The 19,214-nt window shown below is 31.9% G+C and overlaps 1 protein-coding gene across 2 annotated transcripts in view; it reads left to right on the top strand.

Annotated features, from left to right (window-relative positions):
* The first annotated feature begins 5,433 nt into the window (after positions 1-5,433).
* Positions 5,434-19,214, top strand: part of LOC127715390 (uncharacterized) — a 175,266-nt gene continuing 161,485 nt past the window's right edge. The window contains exons 1-7 of one of the 2 annotated variants that reach the window (XM_052221428.1): positions 5,434-5,534; positions 6,353-6,413; positions 8,479-8,659; positions 10,122-10,424; positions 12,901-12,967; positions 18,147-18,211; positions 18,790-18,855. In XM_052221428.1, coding sequence (XP_052077388.1) covers positions 6,360-6,413; positions 8,479-8,659; positions 10,122-10,424; positions 12,901-12,967; positions 18,147-18,211; positions 18,790-18,855 — 736 coding nt within the window. In that variant the 5' untranslated portion in view covers positions 5,434-5,534; positions 6,353-6,359. The remainder of the gene's footprint in view (positions 5,535-6,352; positions 6,414-8,478; positions 8,660-10,121; positions 10,425-12,900; positions 12,968-18,146; positions 18,212-18,789; positions 18,856-19,214) is intronic. The other variant, XM_052221426.1, reaches the window with a different exon arrangement.

Genomic DNA, 19,214 nt, shown 5'->3' with positions numbered 1-19,214 from the left:
TGTTGTATGATTTTTAATTTTAATTTCTTGTGTATATTTCTGATTTTGGTATGAAGTCCATTATCACTGAACTAGTATACATGTTTGTTAAGGGGCCAGCTGAAGCAAGCCTCCGGGTGTGGGAGTTTCTCGCTGCATTGAAGATCCATTGGTAACCTTCGGCTGTTTTCTGCTCTTTGATCGGATTGTTGTCTCTTTGACACATTCCCTATTTCCATTCTAAATTGTATTTGAAATTATAAGTGAATTAAAATATCTTGATTACGGTTTCACTGTCCTTCATTACTAATATCATAAAAATAAACATTTATTTGAACTTTAAATAACTGTAATAGGAATTAAGAAAAAAAACTGCTTGTTGACAACGTTTACGTTACCTTCTTTTCGTATCATGCGATTTCTTTTTGCAGTATTTTCATGGAAAAGTCGTTTACCAGCATCAAGTTGCTGAAGGAAACGCATAGAAATGATTCTAGAACACTTCACGAGTGTTTAAATATGAAAAATTCATAAAATGAAACATCGAAAAAGTTGTATTTTTCTATACCGGAAATTGAAAAATCCTTGTAAATCAAAAACAATTATGGTGTGAGACGCGTCACAAATTCGGACTTATATTTTACAAAAATATACGACTTTGGAAGTTAAATAATGCCGTCCTTTAGAAAATAATTGTTAAAGTGTTAATCTCAATATTATTTGAAGCACATTGAGCTAATCAAAGCACATGTAGCAGTCTGTAACACCAAAGCCTGAACTAAAAACACAAAGGAAACCATCTTGAAATGACCTTGACATCGACTAATCAGATCTCTAGTTTTATTTCATTCAATAACAATAACAACAACTTGATTTGACAAGCATGAAGCTCATTTACGAGATAAACGGAATAGTGTTAACAAGAAAACAAATGAGCATACATTTAATTAAGATGATTTAAATAATCACAATCATCTCAGACAAAAACGAATAAAATGTTTAATATTAATTACCTTCGTATTATCTGAATCCACCAAATTTAGCCAGCCAGATAATAACAATGGTACATATTTCAGCATTTATTGGGTACAACACAAATCTAGGGTGCTCGCATAAAGCAGCTTAACTGCTTAAAAAACGTGTCCACCTTACACTCTTTCGGTAAGCCTCCCCAGCTTCGTACGGTAAAGTTCATTACCGGTTATAGCTCAGATGAAAGGTTATAGCTTAGGGAAGGGCTCACTAAAATGTTTGATATATTGCTGCTAATGTGAGGAAAATTTATAATTTCAAAATTAATTGAAATCGTTTCGCTTGGGATAACTTTTGGTACTGAGATGACGGTTGTAGTCAAATTCGATGTACATGTCTAGAAATGAGGCGGAGGAAGCTATATCTATGGTTTTCTTTGTCTCTAGTTCAAGATGATATATTAATGGGACCTTATCAGAAAAGTTTGAATTGTTAAGGGAAAAACATTATCAATATATCGGTATGTGAATTTAGATGCTGTAACTTCTTTAATCATCTTGTTTTTAACAAGTGTTTGGATGAACGCAGACTGGTATGAAAATAAGAAAATGTCGCCAAGGAGAGGTGCACAGTTGGTTTCCATAGGAATGCCGAAAACCTGCTGGAAAATTCTACCTCCAAATTCAACAAATATGTTGTAAATGTGAAACTCCAGCTTACAGATTGCTTGTTCTTCTGTGTAGCATGTTTTATTTTCGGCCTCATTTTTAACAAAATATGTTGAATTATATTCCAAAACAATACATTTGTAGCGTAAAGGGTAAAAAAATCGAAGGTTTTAATAGACTTTTTTTCAGAGAATGACATAGATTTGAAATACTTCAGAAGTTCCTTCGAGGTCTTAAAAATCCACACATTTTTAATGTCACTACGTGAGTAAACAGAATCACATTATTTCTATAATATCCCTCTTTCACTGCGTACAACATTTTTTCAATCTTTCATTTTGATGCATTGACTAATATCTTCTCGTACTGAATATGCAGGAATTGCTTGCCACCAGACGCAAAGGAAACAACAACAACAACAAAAAACAAACCTTTAATTTATTGCCAATTGAATCACATCTTTGTTGATTTTGTTGTATTGGGCTTTGAATATTTTGGTTGATTTTTATAATTTTTTCTTGTATTATTTTTTTTTCAACAGGTTCTTCTTGGGCAAACTAGTACAAATTGTCTTGGTATATATTGTTAGATAAATGAATTTCAAAGCAATTTGTTTTCCTTCTGTATGATAAAGCGGCCCTGGGAAATTCTAAACAACATTATTTTTTTATAAATAATCTACTCTTAAGGTTAAATGCGTAATGAGTATTACCATAGTGCTTATTGCGCGTCTGTGCTACACGCAGATCTATACATACGAATGGTAAAAATACATGCAAAGAGAAGTTAATGTGTGTTAAGCAGAAGTCAGAATACCTCCTTTTTATATCATGTTTTTAGCACACAATTTTCGCTTATCTTTAAAACAGTTTATCTTTCTTTTCATGATGCATTACGATATTCCAGTAACACATGCAACATGCTTAGAACAGATTAATTATAAATTGTCGTATTGCTGGGTGTTATACTGGTTTTAAATCTGAAATTCCTGATCAGTACGTTTCAAACGTTCCTACCATGCCAAGAAAGTAGTTCAATCACTTGAATTGGATGGTAAGAATATTTAAATGATGCTGCAATTATTTATACTTAAACGTATTAAATTGACTAGCAATATATTCCAATTATTATAAGTTTGAAACGACCATTTCAAACTGAAACTTGAAATCTATTTTGACCTTTCGGTATTGTGAAAGAACCAAGTCATTCGACTAAGCACTGTACAACAAAGATATGTGTAATTATTGCCAATGAGACAACCATCTACCAGAGACAAAATGACTTGGAATTATGGGTTAACGTACGACATTTTATACTGAGTATGACCCATACCGTAAAGTCAGCTCTAAAAGGCCCCGACATAACAAAATGAGAAAATATACGAAACAAGGAAACCAACGGCACGGAAAAAATGAATAAAAGAAAAACAAATATGTAAGACAGCATCAAACGACAAGCACTGTGTAACAGGATCTTTTGAACGGACACATACAGAATATGGCGGGGTTAAACATACTGGTGTGCGTCCAACCGTCCTCTCACCAGTTCTATCACAACACAACTCAAGGAATAAACGGTAACAATTATTTCGAAATATCTTTACTAAAAAATGTACAAGAAGCAAAAAAAAAAAAAAAAAAAACCAAAAGAATTCACATAAAACAAAAGACACAAAGTTATCGAAAGCTAGTTCTCTAATCTTCTCAGGGGCAATAAGTACGTTTTATAATTTATGGGTGAAAGTAAAAAGTATACAGTTACAGCGACCAGACTTGAGTTAGTGTATAAAGGTGGTATCTTTGGTTACCTTGCTTGTTTTCTGAACTAGCTAAGGTACAAACTTCCTTTGTGCGGAGTCAATAATTAGTTGTAGAACATATTAACAAGAAGCCATAGAATATTATATTAATAAACATTTTGCAACCATTGGTTCAATAAAATTGAGAATTAAAATGGGGAATGTGTCAAGGAGACAACAACCCGACCAAAGAGCAGAAAACAGCCCAAGGCAACCAATGGGTCATCAACACAGCGAGACGGGCTTCAGCTGGTCCCTAAATTCGTTTAAAAATATTAAAACCTAAGTGTAAAGTATATGCCCAATCACAATATCAAAATAAGGAGATGTGGTATGATTGCTAATGAGACAACTATCCAAACTACAAATAAAACACACCTTGACCATGCTTGTTGAAGTCCGTACGATAGCCTATAATTGTTTACATCCACTTCATTTGAACTTTGGTGGATAGTTGTATCATTGGCAATATACCACATCTCCTTTTTTATATTATAGAAAAACAAAGGATATTGGGTATCCATCCATGACACCTTAAAGTAATTAATAAGAAAAAAATGATATGTTACAAAAAGGTTAATTTACTGTACATTCCTTTATAGAAATGAATTTTCTCAATGATATCTCATGAGACAAACAAGTTTCTTTTTATGTATAAAAATCAGTGCATGCACAGCAAAAAACAAACAAAAAGCAAAGGATCAGCGTTTTTATTGCTGTTCTTCATCTCAAAGTCACAGTGAGGCCTTTAACACGGAGCAAAAAAAAAACTCTCACCTCACTGTAAGTTTAAGACGGTCCCTAGTGCCGGTTTGAGCCGAATTCTTTGCAAAATGTATTGTTTTGGTTGATATGAACAATGTCGGGTTGTTTTATAGCTGACTATATGGTATGGAATTTTATCATTGTTGAAAACAGTACGTTGACCTGTAATTGCTTATATCTATGTCATTTCAACTCTTGTTGTAGATAGTTGTCTCGTTGGCATTCATACCACATCTCCTTATTTAAAAAAAAGGTAATTTAAACAATGTCTATTATCAGTAGACAATACCAAATAAAATTCAGATAGTCATTTAACTATCGTCTGCAGTGAAGAAAAATATACACATCTTAATCCGGGAAAGTATTTTCTTAAACAAAGTGAACGTAACTTTCTTTATCCAACCAGACCTTGAAATGGTTTCCTTTGCACAGGTTTGTTTGGAATCAAAATTAATTTATTTGTATGAACACATAAATTTTTACTAATGAGTTTTAACATCCCTTTCAATTTTGGTATATTTCACCTCTCTTGTGCTCTATATCATTTTTACATGTACAAGTCAAAAAAGATAATAATTGCATAGTTTTATCATTTAACTGAAAAAACTGTTATTTCATCGCTGTCTTAATCATATAAAAGGTATATTTTAAACCAAATAGCATTGTTTTATAGAATTCACAATTTCAATATTGCAATACCTTTGTCTTCATAAAAAGTGTTATTTTCATTTTCAAGTACAGGGTCGATACAGCTACCAGTTGAGTGCTATTCATAAAGGGTTTCTATAGCTCAGTAGTCAGTTCTTCGGTACTGATATGATTTGTTAACACACGTATTTGAATTTTCCGTTGATAAATGTAGTAGTTATTGAGAAACAATGGTTCCAAGTTCTTTAGCCACAATTGAATTGTGGTCTATTTGCCTACTTTTATATCCTCTTTAGTTGTATAGCTCTTTTAATATTTACACACAACAATGATAAAGTGGATCGTGTAGGAGATATTCCTAGTTTATTTTTTTCTTTTCGTATGATTTTTCTTGTATTCCTGATGTAGTCGTATAAATGTAGTCTTAAAAAGCACAATATTATTGAGGGTAATTGTTAATTATCGATAATTTTAAATATTCTATAGGTGTATGTTCAATCTACGTGTTTTTAAAAACCATTAAATTGGTACGAATCAATGAAATACGTTTGTTGGATATTTAATAGTTACACAATTTGTAATTTGCCACAAATACGCTGTAGACTATAATCATAGCTAAAATCTTTTAAAACGTTTTACATGTAACACATTACAAATACAAGTTTCAAAATGGCGACAGAAAGTTAATCATCCAAGCGGATAACGTAAGTAGAAATAAAACTAGATCATGGGTATTTCAACGACGACACTAAATTACAAGAACACCAAATCCTTCAGGAATGGACCAATGTCGATACAATTTGTCAATGTCTAAATCGTTACGAGTTTGAAATCGTATAATACATTTAACAGAGACTTTAAAGATCTGCCATTTACACCATGTTCCCCTTTGAAAAAAAAACATTATGATATAACTAAAGACAACAATAGACGTATAAAATCTTAACAAAAACAAGGATCCATTTCAATGTTGGATTTAGTAAAAGTTTTACAAAAGTTCCGAAATAGTCTGTGTCTGCGTGTCCCTTTTTACGCACAGAAATCACGTGATAACGTTACAAATATATGTTGAGATCATCACAACTTAAACGTCGTACAAATGTAGTCTTAAAAAGCACAATATTAGAAAATTGAATAAGTATGGTATTGTGGTACTGTATACAGTCGTTTTCACGTTTATCTTATTGAATTTCATTTACTCTTAGTTATTGATCATATGATATATCATAAAATAAAATAAAATAATTAATGTAATTTTATATTCATTTTGATTTATATATTTATAATATGATTTTTGGAGAAAAGTTTCTTCCGTTATATCAATGAAATATACACAACGAAACAGCCTAGATATAATTTTGTTATTAAGTGCATGTATTTTAGATGTATATCCAACGACAGAAATAATTTCTGTAATATCCTGTTTAGAAAACGAGGAAAATACAAACAAAGCACTCAAAAACCATAAGTATAAGAACAGCACGCAAAACAATGGTCAACAGTTATTTTTTTTTTATTGCAGCACCCACATGGCAGAATTAGATGAGAGGATGAGACGTTTGATTTTACTTTTACTTTTACTGGTACATTATTATTTAAAAAAAAACTATCTAATTTCAGTGAAATTAATTCACGATACTTTTTTTTTTATTAAAATCCAAACTGTCATTAACTGTATCTCATGGTAATACACTCAAATATCTTAATAAGCTGTTCATTTTATATCAAAAGACTTGCATACGGAGTAAATTAAAACAATAAACAGGACAATATCTGTTTTGTAAAGATGACAGAAATCGTCAGTTGACTCCTCATATATTTATTGCCCTTTAATGATAATTGTTACCTAGTTTTGCATACTTGGCCAAAACTATGGAAGAAAAAAACATGTATAAACAGAAAAATGACCAGAAAGACTACTCTGCAAATATATCAACAAGGTCAAAATTGTCGGTCGACTCCTTATTACCCTTAAAGATGATTTTTCCATAGTTTATGCAGAAATTAAAGTAGATTTAAAAAAAACATACACAGCAAGACGATATCTACCAGACAAAACGATATCTATCAAACAAGACAACAATTGTAAGTCGTCCACTTCTTATAAAAGTTATTGACCTTGAAGAGACGATTTTTATCCATTTTATTTGTATTTTGAGGAAAAACTTAAGTGGAAAAGGAAGAACTGACAACAGAAAAAATGTAAAGCAATACAAAACCAACAAAAAAGAGATCTTAGTCATGAATAATAATTTAGTCTTTAATCTTGGAGAGTGGCCATTATTGAAAACGCACAGGACTAAGTTGAGAGAAAATCTTTTTTTACGGAAGAATAAATGTAATATGTTTCACGTACTAATATCTACTTCAAGTCTGGACTTCAGATATGTGTATCAAGACAACCCCGTTATTCCGACACACCTATATTACGCCATACTTTTATTCAATAGTCTAATATATAAAGACAAGGGTAAATAGTTGTGTCATAAGAATTCCAACTTGTAGAGTTTAATCAATGTTTCAGAAAAGAAGAACCAACATTTCAAATTCCAAAACTAGAAAACTGAGCAGCTCATGAGTCGTCCTGAATATGCATTGCACATTTGCCACTTGATTTACCATTGTTTAAACAAGGCAAAGTCAGTGACTTGCTTTTGGGAAACCAAACAGGCCTTTAAAACCAACCATAAAACATGAGATGCATAATGTCTAACGAACATATGACAGTGTCGTGGAAACTGAAACATGGAATATGGGATAACAACAATTTTTTTTCTGTCAACATGCATGTTCTTTCCGAATGAAACTCTTCAATTTTAAATGCTCATCCATATCATAATTTAAGAACACAACTAATTTCTGAGTATAAATTGCTAAAATGTGTGGATGACGCTTTAGTAATTTGCGTCCATGTCTCCTCCTTCTAAAATTGTAATAACTGTGTTTAAATACTAATATCAAAGTTTAAATACTTGTCTTAGAAAATTTTGAGATTTTAAAAATCGAAATTTCGAGATTAAAAAAGTCGAAATTTTGAGTTTAAAGTAGAAATTTTTGGTTAAAATCAAAAGTTCTAGATTTTAAAAGTTGAAATTTTGAGTTTAAATCGAAATTTCGAGTTTAAAAAAGTCAAAATTTTGAGTTTAAAGTAGAAATTTTTACTTTTATAAAGTCGAAATTTCGAGTTAAACTCAAATTTCGAGATTTGAAAAGTTAAAATTTCGAGTTAAAGTCGAAATTTTAAGATTTGAAATGTCAAAATTTCGACTTTGAAAAAAGAGTTCAATGCCAATTTTATTTTTACTATGTCCCTAATACGCTTCCGTAGAAATGTTTTAAAAATCTAACAAACAGAAATCAAGAATTAGATGAACTGTACATCGTATTGGTCAAGATTTGATATAAAGATATCATACTCATTTATTAAACATGTCAAATATAAAACCCTCTTCCAATTTTAACTCACATCGATATAGCCTTTTTGTGTTGATGCGGCGTAAAGCAATCAACAATCAATCAATCAATCTCATTTAAAATTATCTGTTTGAGAATACCATGATACAACATCGGATGGGGCTGTAAGGCTAGTGCATATGAATTAAGATTAGATAGTATCGATTATCGATGAATTAATATGAATATTTACAGATACAAACTGTGATTCATGGACTTGACAATGTATTTACATTGCATTGTCCTTTTCCTTCGCAATGGTATTTCCGATCAAAAACATTATGTCATATATCCGACGGATACCATTGTTTATACGATGCAAACAAAAAGCAGAACACAGAAGCTTGCAGGGACGGACCACAGTTTGAAGCTCCTGGTAAGTTTTTCTATTCTATATTGATTTTGTTTTTAATTGTCATCCGTCTGAAAAAATAGACTAGTATTTTTCTACTCTAACTTAGAGAATAAATATGGGAAACACGTTGATGTATCACGTTGATATATGTTCATGAACCAATTAAGGTATTGTATAAGCTTTAATTTGTATCAGACAGTTGAACTGGGGAGACCGGGTCCGATTGCCAAATATTTTAGACAGAAGTGCATTGGAACAAAGAAAAGGACAATCTGTCCTGGTAAATTTAAATTTTGGAGAACTTAAGTATAAATAACAAGGCTGATTATTCATTATTATTTTCTGATTCCTTAAGAACCAATGAATTACTCTATGGATATTTTTTTACATTTCACATAATGTTTTATTGCTGGTTGACTTAGACTATTGTATTTCAAGACGTGGTCTATTTATTTTTTATCGAAAAAAAGCTTTCAGACTTGAAATTTGATTTGATATATAAATCTTAACAAGCCGAAAAAACAGAGCAATATGAATGAGACCTATAAAACATATAACACTCCATTATAATTCAAGTTTGCTGAAGAAAACACAATGATTTAGTTTCTCAGTCTCAGATACCGTAAAGATGTTTTGATTTAGGTCTTGCCAATAATATAAAATGTGAGCTAAGATCATACACAAACAGATGTTTTGCTATAAGATGTCTTAAACAAAAATGTTAATATGGATAATAAACCAGGACCAAAGAAAGGGTATATTGCTTTTTCTCAATCCATCAGTTCGTGTGGCAGTTTGTCCGTCAGTCTCATGACATTTTGTCCCATTTGTCAACCTGAAGTTTTATATCAATCGTCAGCTGAGCATGCTATACAATTTTTTTCACGTCCACCACTGATCAATACCGTGTTAACATTCGTTCTGAATATGCATGAAATAATTGTCATCGGACTGAAAACAACAGTCAATCAATTATGTTTAAACGTATAGCGGCGATATCATTCATAAGCACAGTACATCTTGTTATTAAGCCTCGACTCCTGTCTAAAATCATTATTGTTGGTAAAACATGTTTGTGTTGTCATAATGACATCAACGCTAACATACCAGATTATATTATCCAATTTGGTATTAATGAAACTAAAACTATTTCGAATTGATATATTTATTTGTTGGAATTTCCAGGACCATTTAATGGCTCTTACTCCTTTTTAAGCATCATTCCATGCTGTAATTTGACTGAGATTTTTTGTTAATGTTTAGCTTTTAACATAGTACTTAAGAAAGGTATGTGCGATATTATAATTTTTTGTAGGAAGCAATATATTTGATACACCTTATAACTGTGCATGGCTGACAAATAAGATGTAACTTTTTTTTATAAAGGCATGTCGTACATTTACCAAAATAGCATACCAAATTAAATTGTACATCTCATTGATTCGGTATATCAAAGTCTCCAGAATAATTAAACACTTTTTAGGGCATAAGCTACAAATAGTTGGAAGTTTGGAAGTTGCAAAATGTGCAAGTGAACGTTATCAACCCTATATTTTCTGGACAAATGGCAGTCACCTTTGCAAATTTGAAAAATCAAATTGCACTGACGAAGGACAGGTACTATTTTCACTGGGTTCAACTAAAGAAGACAGTACGTGTAGATGTGACTACACAAACGGTTATGCCTTTGTAACTAGACCAAGAAATACGTGTTTCTGTATGCCAACTGAAGAAGACTGCTCTTGTTTCATCAGAGAGTGTCCTAGTGGATTGGTCCTTTCTCCAGGTATTGCAAATATCTTAATATTTAATTAAAAAATAATTCTGTCATGCCATGCTCTATGCTCATTTTAACATGGGTAGGCATTATATTTGTCAATATATTTATACCGAGCGTTAGCGAGGTGTGGAATGTTGACAAATGTAATGCCTATCCATGTTAAAATAATCAAAGAGCATGGCATGATAGAATTATTTCGATTCTAATAGGAAAAATTAAAACTTTTGTCCTTTGAAGCGCACCTATAATACGCGTTCAAAAGGCATCCATTTTGATTTGAATACGCCAAAACGTTTTAGAAAATCAACCGTTTTACGATAAACAAATGAACAGATACATGTAAACTTACTTTTAGAATGATTTTATTTAATTTCCTAGTAAGCAACACCAAAACAAATGTCCATTTTGATTTCTTGCGTTGTTCAAAACACAGCTGACGTTGCAATTTCAATTGTGACGTCAATCACGTGCAGCCCATGTTTTATTGGAATTAGAACATGGCTTTGTTTCCAAAGCGAAAGAAGAACGTCATATTAGAATTTGCATTAAACATTAAGCCTAATGGTTTTTATTTTTTTTAAGTCAACATATGTCATTTAAAAGATAAAAGATTTTTTTTTAAATTTCAATAAATACGATGTGCTAATAGTTATTTGAAATGAAAATTAACTTTTTTTTGTATACGTTAATTTTATGATTTTCAATTCATTCCGATATAAACAGAAGGAAGACGTAAAAAAAAACCTCTAAGTGTTTCGGTAAATTACAAACAGAATACTAACTAGATTTGCCATTGCAAGCAATAGCGGATGACACCCTTCCCCCATTGCCAGGTGAGCGGCAGCCATTTAGCAAATTCCAAAGTCAAAGAGTGCATCTACACATGCAAATTATCATTTTTGTAAAGTTTCATAAAGTTTGGAGCATTTTGAAATTTTGAACTTTTTTGCTGTTTCCATGGTTACGGCAGTCATTTTGAAAATTCCAACTTCAAAATGCAACTCTGCCTCTGGCAGTTACCATTTCTGCAAAGTTTCATCCAGTTTGCAGCATTTTGATTTTTTTATAAATTTTGAACATTTTTGCTGTTTCCATGGTTACAGTGGATAATTCCAAAATTCTAAAAGCAGACATCTCATTGCCACATCTCATGTTATATATCAATACAGTTTCATTGACTTTGGTCAAATACTCTTTAAGAAAATGCTGATTTTATGCATTTTCCTATAAGGTCAATGTAAAACTTGCCCCCAGTTTCCATGACATCGGCGCCCATTTTGTACTATCCAAATATTGTCTTGGTATCTTAGCATACTGGGTAACATTTTCATAAAGTTTCATCCAGTTCGGTCTTATAACGAAAAAGTTAGAATTTTTGATATTTTAGCTGTTTCCATGGTAACGGCAGCCATTTTAAAAATTCCGAAGTCAAACTGCAAATCAGCACGTGCCAGTTACCATTCCTGTGGAGTTTCTTCCAGTTTGGAACACTTCGATTGTTTTCGCATTTCTGCTGTTTCCATGGAAACGGCGGCCATTTTTTTACCATTCCATTGCAAGGTGCAAAACCTTACATAGGTATCCTCATTATAGTGGAGTTCCATCAACATTGGTCCATCGGATTCCAAGAACTCGCGCGGACAAAATGTGTGGATGAAAAATAAGAAAAAAAACTAGATTTGTAATTGCGAGCAATAACGGATGGCACCCTTCCCCCATTGCCAGGGCAACGGCAGCCATTTTCAAATTCCAAAGTTAAAGAGTACATCTACACATGCTGAGTAACATTTTTGTAAAGTTTCAATAAGTTTTGAGCATTTTGAAATTTTTGACATTTTTGCAGTTTCCATGGTAACGGCGGCCATTTTGAAAATTTCTAAGTCAAACTGCAAATCAGCACATGCCAGTTACCATTTATGTGAAGTTTCTTTCTATTTGGGACACTTTGATTTTTTTCGCATTTTTGCTGTTTTCATGGAAACGGCGGCCATCTTGAACCATTCCATACCAAGGTGCACAACTTACATGGGGGTCCTCATTATAGTAAAGTTCCATCAACATTGGTCCATTAAAATCCGAGAAACACGACGGACAAAATGTATGGAAGAAGAATAAGAAAAATAAGAAAAAAAAAAAAAAGAAACGTAGAATAACAATACGTCACCCCAACTCCGTTGAGGGTGCCATAATTATTCATTTTCCTTTTTTCGAATCTATTATTCCTTGTGAAATTAAATTATTCGTGTTAGTGATTTGTTTTGGTATACCGCCGACATTCAGGCCACAAAAGTATCTTTATGTTCACATGTGTCTTATAATGAAGCTATTTAAGTACTTTAAATGTGTATTTAACTGTGTTTGTTGTAACATCACTTTGTTTATTTATATAATTATATAATTTATGATTGATTGGTGTTATCTTCTCAACTTCATTTTAGTTAATTTGAATACCTGAGTAAATACATCGAGGTTTTTTTTTCAGATTATAAATGTGTACCAGTGGAAAAGTTGCTAGCAATCTCACAGTGTCCAATAACAACCAGTAGCGTGTAAGATTACTCAAGAAAAAATGAAATAATTAGAAGTCTAGTTAAAATATTATACATGGAGATTGTCAAAAATCTACTAAAACTAAAATACTAGGCAATCACCAACTGTCAATGAAAGTAGTATGCTATACGGTTTACATGAATTACACGAACACTTTGGTTAATTTCGATATACACAAATGCTACCTTAACTTTTGCAATCCAGCTTGAAAACAAATGCTGGCACAATCGTTTAGAGTGTGAATGCATAAAAACGCAGTCACATCAAACCAAGACGTTGATGCTAAATCATTCTATGAGAGCATCTCGCTATCTGCACAATGAAAACACTCCAAAAATTATTTGGATGGATTGGTAAGTTGCCAGTTGCAATTCAAATATTGTGTCGCTGTAAAACACCAATTTTACCGTAGGCAGTTAAAACTTTTTGTATTCAATATTGATTCCTTCTTCCTGAAAATGCATTTAATATTTGCCACTGGGCATTCAGAAAAAAAAATCAATCAATCAAATTCACTTGAAAAAGAATGATAATGAAAACGAATTATGTAAATGTTTAATCTGAAAATTCACAAATCATGTTGGAAATCAATACATTTTATTTTGTAAAATATACAAAAGGGACGATTTTCGATTTTTGGGGGTAATGTTCCTTTGGCACCATCTTACGGTGTTTATATATCACAACTCAATCGCTATGCCCGTGTTTGTTGTGGCGTTTTGGATTTCAATGAACGTAATCGATGTATTACTGGTAAATTATTAAGTCAGGGATTTCATTATCACAAATTACTTAAAACCTTTACTAAATTCTTCCATAGATATAAAGATTTGATTTTGAAGTTTGGCTGTACCTGTAGAAAACGTAATGACGTTGCGCACGATGTTGGTACTACTCAGCGTTTCACGACGTTCCTCAATGCAAAATAAGGCGATTTCGACGATTTCAAAGAAAGTTCCAGGCGTTCAAGCATATTATTGATGATGTCAATTTACTGTTGTGAATTTGGTAACCGATTTCGGTTTGTCTGACAAAATGCATAAATTTACAAATAAAACACAAAGTGGTCGTATAGATATTTTTTTAATGAAATTCATTTACAGGAGTTGTCAGTCTTTCCAGGCCATAATTGATAATTTTCCTTTCGGCAGCAGTTCGCATTAATGAATCCGATACAATAATGTCCAAATTTACACAGATTTATTTTTAATATAAATTAGATTTTGAATTCATATTCTCCTATTTTTTGCATATTTATTCCTTTTTTTGCATTTCTTCCCGTTTCCGTTTCCTTTCTATATTTTATCATTTCCCGATGCTTTCTTTGTCGCAAAATATTTAGGAAGTTAAACATTCGGGACTCATGTTTTAAATTTTCTCATTTCCATATTTTTGTGGCATATCCTTTGTTTGTTATAATTGCCAGCAATGGGTTTTCTCTATTTTATTTTATTAACAAAAAAATATACATATTACTTTTGACGATTTAAAACTTGCAGATAGACAATGTTCCTTATATAAAACAAATATGCTATAAAAAAAAACCCTAAGATCCCGATATTTTTTTTTATATCGATCTCATTTGGTCAACATTTGAATTTAAACTTAAACTATTCCTTTCTCATACATTGGTTGTATTGTAATTTATACATGTATTTTTATTTTCATTCGAATTAAACTAGAAACAAATAATTACGATATAAAATTAAAAACCAGAGCATGACATCAATTACGTTTTGCGAACGTTGGGACAAAACGGCTATACTTTTTGAAACGATATAAAAACCTTGTTGCCTAACGAAAAGATATTAAACACTATATTGTTTAAGAAGAAAAACAGAAAAACCTTTACCGCCAAGTTTTATTTTTTATGATCTAACTATGCTTATTTGATAGACAGCTGGTTAAAACCTCAATTTTAAAGAAAATACAGCGTTTTTTTCGTTGGGACAAGATGGCTATACTTTTTGAAGTCATTGTAATAGAAACTATACGCATGGTTTCCGGCAAAAAAATATCATGAACCAGGAGAAAAGTAAAAAAACTTTTAAAATATAATAAATATTTTTTCTCTCAGCTTTTTCAATTTCACGGTATAAATGCGCAAACCCGAAATATACTTACTTTGCATACGGTTGGACATTTTTCAGACCGTTTACAAAAATAACATTTTCCGGATTACGGTTTCAGTGATATTAATTTTGCTTTAACACGCGAATAATTATAACAATAGCAATATTATTGTGAAGTTTTACGATGATCAGAGAAAAAATACCGTAGGAGAGAAACGGAGTTCTGATCTTTTGCACACAAAATGAAACGTTGGACATTACGTTTTTGCATAAAAATGGGATAATTAAGTGTTATAATTCCTGGTATTTTAAATTTCGGTTCCTTTTTTTCTTTACTTTCAAGTCTAATGGAATGAATTCAATCAGAAATCACTATATTTTTATCGAACTGACCAGTCTACGTATTTATTTTTATGCTAATCTATAGTAAAATGGAATTGATACCAACATCGTGCGCAACGTCAATGCAAACGGAATAGCACATACTCATTTTTACGGAGATGTTGTTTACCGAGCCCGGAAATTTAGAAACGATCCGGGTAATCTTATCGATCCTTTGAATAAACTAATTTTAAAAGGTTACCAATTCAACACTGTAATTAGATCTTTGAATATTGTTTTTGTTGGTATTAATATTGATTTTGTTATCAGTAGATTAAAATCAAATACATTTTATTTTTATATACATATGCACATTCATGGCTCTCCAATCTGTCGATATCCGTATCTTGGCATAGCACAAGGTCCTGTTTTTTCTCTGACTGTTTATGACGTCTTAACACTAAATCCAATGGATGTTTGATAATTAATATTTTAGTCTAAGATGCATGATTTTTTTATTAGTTGTTATTGGCTTTGAACTAGCTGTCAGTAACTGCGAGTACTCTCAGATCTGTACTTAGTGTCTTTTTTTGTGGGGATGTATAAGTCCCCGTCGACGTCCACTTTGTGTTTTTGTTAGATGTATTTCTATTTGTATCCATCGGATGAGTTAAGCGTTATCCAACTTATTTTTATAGTTTGTTTTTATGTTGTACTGGTACAACACTGTCCCAGGTTAGGGGAGGGATGGCACCTTCAAACGAGTTTAACCCCGCCACATTCTGTATGTGCCTGTCCCAAGTCAAGAACCTGTAATTCAGTGGTTGTCGTTTGTTGCTGTATATAATATTTGTTTTTTTTTCATTATTTTGTACATAAATTATGCCGTTAGTTTTCTCGTTTGAATTGTTTTACATTTGTCATTTTATGGCTGACTATACGATATGGGCTATGCTCATTGTTGAAGGCCGTACGATAGCCAATAGTTGTTAATTTCTGTGTCATTTGGTCTCTTGAGGAGATTTTTCTCATGTGCCTGTCCAAGTCATGAGCCTGTAGTTCAGTGGTTGTCGTTGGTTCATGTCTGCCATATTTTTTTTTCGTAAATTGTTTTGTTATAAATTAGGCCGTTAAATTTCTCAATTGAATAGTTTCATATTTTTCATGTCGGGGCATTTTATAGCCGACCATACGATATGGGTTTTTCTCATTGTTGAAAGCCGTACGGTTGCCCATAATTGCTTACATCCACTTCATTTGAACTTTAGTGGATAGTTGTCTAATTAGCAATCATATCACATCTCCTTATCGTTATATTGAAAATGTTGATACGGTATTCTAGGAATTTAGTTCCCTTACAAAATTTGATTGATAAAGTTACTGCTTACTAAGAAACTATTAAGCTTTGGGTTCGTCATTGTAAAATTGAAGACGATTTCTTTTCCTCGTTTTATCAAGTACGTATAAAATGGATTTCTTCATCTATTGTCATTCTTGAAAATGTACAATCGAAACGAATATGTATCGTTTCAACGAGGCTAACAGAACACTTAGTCTATATTTTAGATGAATGGTATCATCGGGACAAATAGTCTGTTAGTAGCAGTATCGACCTAACTATTAACGTACAATGTATGATGCAAATTATAACAGTGAGCGTGGCATTTTTTCCTGAATAAATGTTTGTATAAAAATTGTACAACAATTCACCATGCTATATCGAAAGATCAAATACATCGTATCCTTTATAGTGAGAGCTTTTGTATACAAATATCGTAATCGTAGATACAAGTAATTTGTTTTACGTCACGAACAATTTTGAGTTGTGATGATCCGCAATGATTAAAAAAAACGCTTGAAATCTTATTGAAAACATATTTGTTGAGTTTTGAGAATGATTTTTAAACAGATACCAATGCGTATTCATTGTGCACCCTTACTGGTCGACTTGTGTTTTTACTGTTTTGAAGCAGAATTCATGCGAAATGTTTTAGTGACAATAGAAAAAAAATCTAACAAAGTTCTTTAATTTCACTTTCGAGTATAGTGTGGATGTCCTGTCACTCAATAACCCACATTGTAGTGGGTGCTTGCATTTCAAATATCCAATAGAACTTTAGATTATGGATACCGAATCTAGAAGACCTTCTTCATAGGTGTTTCCCTCGATATTGCATTTGACACAGATGGACAACGTCAAATTAGAATTTAAGATTATTTCTACTTTTCAATTAAAAAGATATGTCATCAGTACTATACCTCTGTCTTACATATCTCAATTGACACGTTAAGCTCGTACCTGTTAACTCTCTCTACAACTGCATTAGCAGTAGTGCAATCCTTGCAGTAAAATTGCTCAGAGTAATAAGATAGAACGGCTGAAATCGACAATGCATTAGTTTTTCTGTCACCATCACAAATTGGTTGACGATACAATATGCCTATGTCTCAACTCACAAGCGAGAGGTTTTAGCAGTCTTAGAGCTTCAGATGGCAGATTATTCTCCTAACCAGTAATTATACCAAATGGGTTGTGACATTGTGAATGATTGTTATTTCGCATGGTGCATGATGCATGCATAGCAGGTGACACTAACCCTGTCGACGCACCTGTTCTCTCTTACTTGAGATTTTTTTGTTTGTTATCTTGATTAAACTTGTTTTTTACTCGATTCATGATATTTTAACATCGGTACAATACTTGTATCTATATCTATATGAAGTGTCTATTTTGTGTGTGTTGAATGCTTGTATCTTACTTTTAATATACGTTTGATATTATTAGAGTAACTACAAAAAGACCTATCCTATCCTTAGATAAGAAAGACGACAAACATAATTACTACAATGGTAGGTAATGCAAAATATTTGTTCTATATCGTTTTAAAAATCAATAGCATCACTCTACATGTGCATGAATAAATAACTTTAAAAATTTAATTGATGATATATACAAAACTATTTTTTTAAACAAAAATTAACTTATCAGGTTGCTCTCATGAAGTTAAGCAACCAACAATCAATCAATCATGACGTTGCATCCGTTTAATGAATCATAATATAACTGTTATTTATGTGACTTTAAATCATATGAAAGTAAAATTCAAGAAAAAATTATGAAAACAAGGAGATGTGGTGTGATTGCAAATGAGACAACTATCAACCAAAGTTCAAATGAAGTGGATGTAAGCAATTATAAGCAACCAATTCGCGACCCTTTTTGCAATCATAATTTGTTCGTAGGTTTAATGGTTAGTCGTTTCCTAAAGTGACAGCCTGTAAACATTGTTCATGATATTCACGATTAAAAAGACAAAACAATAATTAATGAACATTTTTGGAATCTATCATTTTATTTAGTCAAGCACGACAATAGGTAAAAATTCTAAATGTTGTACATTTGTATTACGTTTTTTTTTTCATTTCAGAACAAGTCTTTAGACTAATATATATCCCTAGAGTTTGTGTTTTGGCGCTGTTTGTACTGGTTATAGGTAATCCTGTTCATTCTTTTGCATATACACATACACACTTTGTTGATTTAATTGCCTAGCTTTGATAGTAGATGATTTTTGATGATCAGGCAATTTAAAAAACAAAGATAACCCTTATACATGAAGATGTGAAAAATTTGAAAAACCAAGACAAAAAAGTGTCAACAGTCTATAAACAAACTTAGACACGACCAATATGACAAAATGAAAGTTTATGATTTCGGTTCAAAACGAGGGGATTAAACATTTAATATGTGAAATTTGAAATCTGCTGTGCTCCAACACTGGACGTCTTTGTTGTATTAACCAACACAAAAAACAAACAAAAAAAGAGCCAATAGCAATTTGTGACATTAGAA

This window comes from Mytilus californianus, unplaced genomic scaffold (assembly GCF_021869535.1).
Source record: "Mytilus californianus isolate M0D057914Y unplaced genomic scaffold, xbMytCali1.0.p SCAF_9, whole genome shotgun sequence".
Lineage (NCBI taxonomy): Eukaryota > Metazoa > Mollusca > Bivalvia > Mytilida > Mytilidae > Mytilus > Mytilus californianus.
This window is presented reverse-complemented; position numbering and strand designations above follow the sequence as displayed.